General features: G+C 53.2%; 1 protein-coding gene across 1 annotated transcript in view; it reads right to left on the bottom strand.

Moving 5' to 3' along the window:
• Positions 1 to 7508, bottom strand: part of FCER2 (Fc fragment of IgE receptor II) — a 14873-nt gene that overhangs the window by 1275 nt on the left and 6090 nt on the right. The window contains exons 6-10 of the mRNA XM_017500137.2: positions 6959 to 7021; positions 6754 to 6816; positions 6564 to 6653; positions 881 to 1032; positions 636 to 742 (exon numbers count right to left, since the gene is read on the bottom strand). Coding sequence (XP_017355626.1) covers positions 636 to 742; positions 881 to 1032; positions 6564 to 6653; positions 6754 to 6816; positions 6959 to 7021 — 475 coding nt within the window. The remainder of the gene's footprint in view (positions 1 to 635; positions 743 to 880; positions 1033 to 6563; positions 6654 to 6753; positions 6817 to 6958; positions 7022 to 7508) is intronic.

The following is a 7508-nucleotide window of genomic DNA, read 5'->3' as shown; positions in this document are numbered from 1 at the left end:
AGATGGAGTCTCACTCTGTCACGCAGGCTGGAGTGCAGTGGCACTATCTCAGCCCACTGCAACCTCTGCCTTCCGGGTTTAAGCAATTCTCCTGCCTCAGCCTCCTGAGTAGCTGGGACTATAGGCGCCCACAACCACGCCTGGCTAATGATTATTTTAGTAGAGGCGGGTTTTCACTGCGTTGCCAAGGCTGATCTCAAACTCCTGAGCCCAGGCAATCCACCTGCCTTGGCCTCCCAAAGTGCTAGGATTGCAGGCGTGAGCCATGGCGCCCGGCCAAATTTTGTATTTTCAGTAGAGACAGGATTTCGCCATGTTGACCAGGCTGGTTTCGAACTTCTGACAGGTGATCCACCCACCTTGGCCTCCCAAAGTGCTGGGATGACAGGCGTGAGCCACTGTGCCCAGCCAAAACTCACTCTTCTAATCTGTGCTTGGAACTTCCTCCCTGAGCCCCTTCCTCTATACCCCCTCCTCCAGGCCAGGTTTCCCCCACCCCCTCTGGCTGTCCTCCCCTGCACCCTGGAGATCCTTCTCTGAGCCCTCACATCCTTCCCAGAGAGGTTTATCCAGGGGGTTCCTCCCTCCACGGTATTCCCGCCTCCTCCCCTGGATCCCAGAGGCCTCCTCCTCACCTGTAGTCCACAGGGGTCCCGTCCATCCAGATAAACTCCCCCTTCAGGTCCAAGTTCCGAAGGCCAATCCAGGAGCCCGTGTGGCTGGCATGCTTGATCAGGAAGTCCTGGGGGGCAGGACAGGGCTGGAGGATTGGGACATGTGCCTGGGGCTTTCCAGCCCACTTCAAGAGGTCGGGTTGAGTGGGGCAGGGTCCCCCTACCCTCGCTGTGCTGCCCACCGCCTCTGCAGAGTCTGAACCCACCTGCTCCTCATGGCTGTGGATGCTGACCAGCTGCCCTTCCATGTCTTCACAGGCGTACCGGGCGTGGACCCACTGCTTGGTGCCCTTACCGAAGTAGTAGCACTTCTGTTGGAAACTGACCCAGTTTTCCGGGCACGCGTTGCACACAAAGCCTGGGGTGGAGGAGAGGCTCAGGGCTGGTGCCAAGGGAGGTGCTGTGGGCATCCTGGGCAGATGTGGTGGCAGCACCTCTCCTAGGGTCACTCCTGGGTTCCTGGCTAAAAGTAGACCCACCCCAGGGCCTAATAGATGGCCTCACAGACTGTGTTCTTTGCTGGAGCTATGATACTGACCAGCTTCACGGAAGAAGTACCTCAGTCACCATGGCCACAAACACCTTCATGGTTAGCAGAGCACGGTGTCAACCCTCAACACCTCAACTACCGCCAGCATCTCCACAAACACCTCATGGCCAGAAGCACTACAAACACCGTCACCACAAACACATTCATGTCCAATAACACATCAACCACCAACACCATCACCATGAACACATTCATGTCCAACAACATGCAAACCACTAACACCATCACCACAAACACCTTACAGCCAGCAGAACGCCAATCACTAACACCTGCACCATCCACACTTCATGGTTAGCAACATTCCAGCTCACGCCAGTGTCACCACAAACACCTCATGGCCAGAAGCAGCTCAACCACCAACACCATCATTATAAATAGGCTCTTGGCCATCAATGTCTCAACTGCTGACACCATTACCATAAATACATCCATGGCCTGCAACACTTCAATCACCAACATCATGACCAGTAGCACGTCAGCCGCCAGCACTGTCACCACAGACACGTTCATATCCGACAACACTTCAACCACCAGCACCACAAACACCTCATGGCCAACAGTGCCTCAGCCACCAACCCCATCATGACAAACACCTCATGACCAGCAGCACTTCAACTACCAACAGACCCCTCCAAGGTCAGTAACACCTTCATCACCAACATCATTACCGGAGGCACCCACCACCAGCAGTGACTTACCTCCACCACCCACACCACAGCCAACACCGTCTTTACCAACCATACCAGCCCAATCCTCATCACTGGCACTGACAGCAAAACCAGTGCTGTGGCCAAGTCCACCAGTGATTACTTTTCCCAAGTACCATCTTCACCAATAGCCCTGGTCATCATCACTGGCAGTACCCCCAAAACCAGCACTCCTAGCCAATATCTGGAAAATTGAGATGATTTTTTTCTAGTGGGAGGCTTTGGTCAGGGAGCCAATGGGCTTGCAGGACTGGCTTCCACAATCCCTCAATATGGAGCCAGCTTGGTCTCTTTCTCCCTTTCCCCTCACCCCAAGGAGACCCCCAGACATGTTGCTATCACCTCCCATGTGGGAGGTTAAACCCACTCTTACTGGATCAAGTCTTTCTTGCTTTAAAATAGATTTTCAGCAGTAGTGTGCACCTGTAATCCCAGCTACTTGGGAGGCTGAGGCAAGAGGATCACTTGAGCCCAGGAGTGTGAGACTAGCATGGGCAACATAGCAAGAACCCGCTGTAAGAAAGTAGATTTTCGGCCGGGCGCGGTGGCTCACGCCTGTAATCCCAGCACTTTGGGAGGCCGAGGCGGGTGGATCACGAGGTCAAGAGATCGAGACCATCTTGGTCAACATGGTGAAACCCCGTCTCTACTAAAAATACAAAAAATTAGCTGGGCATGGTGGCACGTGCCTGTAGTCCTGGCTACTCGGGAGGTTGAGGCAGGAGAATTGCCTGAACCCAGGAGGTGGAGGTTGCGGTGAGCCAAGATCGCGCCATTGCACTCCAGCCTGGGTAACAAGAGTGAAACTCCGTCTCAAAAAAAAAAAAAAAAAAAAAAAGAAAGTAGATTTTCCTGTAGTGATATGCAGGGAGGATTCCACTGCAAGAATGCACTTCAAGAAAGTAGATTTTCCCACCGTGATATGCAGGGAGGGTTCCACAACACTTGGACAGACATTTTCTGTTTGTTTTTGTTTTTGTTTTTTTTGAGACGGAGTTTCGCTCTTGTTGCCCAGGCTGGAGTACAATGGTGCGATCTCGGCTCACCGCAACCTCCGCCTCCTGGTTTCAGGCAATTCTCCTGCCTCAGCCTCCTGAGTAGCTGGGATTACAGGCACGCGCCACCATGCCCAGCTAATTTTTTGTATTTTTAGTAGAGACGGGGTTTCATCATGTTGACCAGGATGGCCTCGATCTCTTGACCTCGTGATCCACCCGCCTCGGCCTCCCAAAGTGCTGGGATTACAGGCTTGAGCCACCGCGCCCGGCCTTGTTTTATTTTTTTTTGAGACAGAAAATTGCTCTGTCACCCAGGCTGGAGTACAGTGGTGCGATCTCGGCTCACTGCAACCCCCACCTCCCAGGTTCAGGCAATTCTCCTGCCTTAGCCTCCCGAGTAGCTGGGACTACAGGCGTCTACCACCACACTGGCTAATTTTTGTATTTTCAATAGAGACAGGGTTTCACCATGTTGGTCAGGCTGGTCTCGAACTCAAACTCCTGACCTCAGATGATCCACCCACCTTGACCTCCCAAAGTGCTGGGATTATAGGCATGAGCCACTGCACCTGGCCATAATTTTCTTTTTTTAAATAGTCAGGGTCTCACCATGTGGCCCAGGCCAGTCTCGAACTGCTGGACTCAAGTGATCCTCCGCCTCGGCCTCCCAAAATGCTGGGATTACAGGCATGAGCCACCATGCCCACCCTCAAGTGATCAGATTTTTCTAAGAGGCTTAGAGTCTGCACTAGCTTGAGTTGGGTGTGCTTCTCACCCATGAAATGGTAACCAGTACTCAGTCCTCTGGGGGTGCAGCATTAAAACAGGAAGAGGTGGCCAGGTGCAGTGGCTCATACTTGTAATCCCAGTGATTTGGGAGGCCAAGATGAGAGGATCCCTTGAGCCCGGGAGTTTGAGGCTATAGTGAGCCATGATTGTGCCACTGCACTCCAGCCTTGGTGACAGAACCAGGCCCTATCTCTAAACAACAACAAAAAATCCCAAAACCCCCCAAACCAGGAAGAGGACATTTCTGTGCCCTTAAAGAAAACCTCAGGGGGCTGGGCGTGGTGGCTAACGCCTGTAATTCCCACACTTTGGGAAGCTGAGGTGCGTGGATCACCTGAGGTCAGGAGATCAAGACTAGCCTGGCCAACATAGTAAAACCCCATCTCTACTAAAAACACCAAAAATTAGCCAGGCATAGTGGTGGGTGCCTGTAATCCCAGCCATTCAGGAGGCTGAGACAGGAGAATCACTTGAACCCAGGAGGTTGCAGTGAGCCAAGATCGTGCCATTGCACTCCAGCCTGGATGACAAGAGTAAAATTCCGTGTGAAAAAAATAAAAAAGAAAAGAAAACTTGAGCAGAAGGTATCTTGCTTGTTTGTTAGCTAGTCACTCAGAGATAACCTCAGAGCTGGGTCCAGATCCCAGGCTGTGGGGCTGTATTTGGGGGAGACTTCAGGGACTGGGGAAGAATTGGTAGGTGACCTGTCAGAAGTAGGCATGGTCAGAGTGCCCCTTCCCCAGTGCCTCTCCCTGAGGAACCACCTGAGGTTTCTGGCTGGGATTCCCAAAGCCACACCACATCCCAGGGGACGGGACTCCATCACACCAAGCACAGAAACTTCCTCTTCTCTGCCCCAGTTAGGGCAGCTGGGGCTTCCCAGAGGTCAAAGACCAAAAATCAAAGGCAGGGGCATTGGTTGGGGGAATGGCAGGGCTGTAAAACCCCGGTTCCTAACCCACATTAATTTTTTGTTTTTGAGACAGTCTCGCTCTGTCATCGCCCAGGCTGGTGTGGCGCGATCTCGGCTCACTGAAACCTCCACCTCCCAGGTTCATGATTCTCCTGCCTCAGCCTCCTGAGTAGCTGGGATTACAGGTGCCCATCACTACGCCCGGCTAATTTTTGTGTTTTTAGTAGAGACAGTGTTTCACCATGTTGTTCAGGCTGGTCTTGAACTCCAGACCTCATGATCTGCCCACCTCGGCCTCCCAAAGTGCTGGGATCACAGGCATGAGCCACCACACCTAGCCTAAATATGTTTCTTCTTTAGAGGCAAGGTCTCGCTTTGTTGCCCAGGCTGGAGTGCAGTGGCTCAATCCTAGCTCACCACAGCCTGGGCTCAAGTGATCCTCCCACCTCAACCTCCCGAGTAGATGGGACTACAGGTACACATCACCACGTCTGGCTAATTTTTTCATTTTTTTGTTGAGGCAGGGTCTTGCTGTGTTGCCTAGGCTGGTCTCAAACTCCTGGACTCAAGTGACCCTCTTGCCTAGGCCTCCCAAAGTGCTGGGATTATAGGCATAAGCCAGGGCACCTGGTCCCTAGCCCACATTAAGGGCACAGTGACTGAATGGTTGCTCTCTCTGCAACCTGCTAGCCTCCTGGGGTCCACACTGCCTCCTCCATTACTGCCACCCCTGGGAAAGAGGCCACCATCTCCACTGTCCCATCACTACAGACATTACTGGGCCCCCTGGCCTGGTCAGACAATCTACCGTGAGGGCTGTGCCCAGGGGAATCCTACAAATGACTCCTCACTAGACCACATCAGGCAGAGAGCAGCAGCAAGGAGGGCCCAGCTATGGTCACCACCGGACTGCTTTAACCCAGAAGAGGAAAAAATTGTAGGAGCCCCCAAATCTGTGAAAGGAATCAGAAAGGCCATTCTTACCAGGCAAAATGGCTCATACCTGTAATCTCAGCATTTGGAGAGGCCGAGGCGAGAGGACTGCTGGAGCCCAGGAGTTCAGGACAAGCCTGGGCAACATAGCGAGACCCTGTCGCTACAAAAAAAAAAAAAAAAAAATTAGCTAAAGCCAGGTCCAGTGACTCATGCCTGTAATTCCAGCACTTTGGGAGACTGAGGCAGGAAGATTGCTGGAGCTCACAAGTTCAACACAAACCTGGGTAACATAGTGAGACCCATGGCTACAAAAAAAATAAAAATCAGCCAGGCATGGTGGCACACACTTGTAGTCTCAGCTACACTGGACGCTGAGGTGGGAGGATCTCTTGAGCGCAGGAGTTGGAGACTGCAGTAAGCTAAGATTGTACCACTGCATTTCAGCCTGGGCAAAAGAGCAAGACCTCATCTCTCTCTCACTCTCTCTTTTTTTTTGAGGCAGAGTCTTGCTCTGTTGCCCAGGCTGGAATGCAGTGGCACAATCTCCGCTCACCACGCCCGGCTAATTTTTGTATTTTTAGTACAGATGGGGTTTCACCATGTTGGTCAGGCTGGTCTTGACTTGAACTCCCGACCTCAGTTGATCCACCGGCCTCGGCCTCCCAAAGTGCTGGGATTACAGGCATGAGCCACCTCGCCTGGCCAAGACCCCATCTCTTAAAAAACAAAATAAGGGGTGTTCCGTGTGTGCCCCATGTGTCCTGCCCCATCAGAAACTTGGTCCTAACCCCGTCATCACACACCCCTTTGCCTCGCATCCAAGCACACTCCCTACCCCGCACTTATATCTTTGTGTCCCCTGGATGACACTCAGGCCACACAAACGTATAGTCACCCTGCCTCACGTCACACACGCATGCCGTCGCTCGCATCTGCCAACACACCCGAGGCCCAGGTGCGGTCACACACCATCCCACGCAGAGACTCAACACTCACCTCTGGACACCTGCAGCTCCATCTGCAGCTTCCTCACCTCCTCCTGGAGTCTTCCCAGCAAATCCGAAGCTGCGTGCCTCTGATTCAATTCTTGGGGAGTCAAGGTGGGGGGCGGTGCTCAGAGATCGACGGGCAGGCCCCCTCCTTGTCCCTTCCCTTCCCCATTGCCCCATCCCCTCCCAAGCCTCACCCTGGGACTTGAAGCTGCTCAGATCATCTTCAAGTTTATTCAGGTTCCAGTACAGCTGAGAGTCTGGTGTGTGCAGGAGCGCAGGGCTGGTCTCAGGGATGTGTATTCCCCAGCCTGGCCCCCAGCCTCATGCTCCCCCAGGGCTCTGAGACATTCCCTCCTTCCCACCCAATCTGCCTCCATAACCCCAACCCCAGTCTCTCACCCTCAGATTTCATTTTCTGCTGTTCAGCTCGAAGTTCCTCCAAGCTCTGTGAAATCTCCGTGGCTGTTTGCAGGGGAGAGGCTTCGTGCTAACCAGGTCCTCACTGTCTCCCCCATCTCCCTACACCCATCCCTTGGCCTCTTTGCCTGGGTTCTTTTTCCCCCCGCGCCCCCCAAGATGGAGTCTTGTTCTGTCGCCCAGGCTGGAGTGCAGTTGTGAGATCTCGGCTGACCACAACCTCCGCCTCCCAGGTTCAAGTAGTTAATCCTGCCTCAGCCTCCTGAGTAGCTGGGATTACAGGCACGTGACACCATGCCCAGCTGATTTTTGTAGTAGAGATGGTGTTACACCATGTTGGTCATGGTTACACCGGCTGGTCTCGAACTCCTGATATCATGATCCGCCTGCCTCAGCCTCCCAAAGTGCTGGGATTACAGAGGTGAGCCACTGCGCCTGGCCTGCCTGGGTTCTAAAGGTCACCTGCTCAGTCTGCAGTTCATGGGTGTGTGTGTTGGGGGGAGCACAGTGAGTCTTTTTTTTTTTTTTTTTT

The sequence above is a fragment of the Cebus imitator genome, unplaced genomic scaffold, assembly GCF_001604975.1.
Source record: "Cebus imitator isolate Cc_AM_T3 unplaced genomic scaffold, Cebus_imitator-1.0 Scaffold263, whole genome shotgun sequence".
NCBI lineage: Eukaryota > Metazoa > Chordata > Mammalia > Primates > Cebidae > Cebus > Cebus imitator.
Note: the sequence above shows the minus strand (reverse complement) of the source record. Positions and strands in the feature narration are given on the sequence as shown.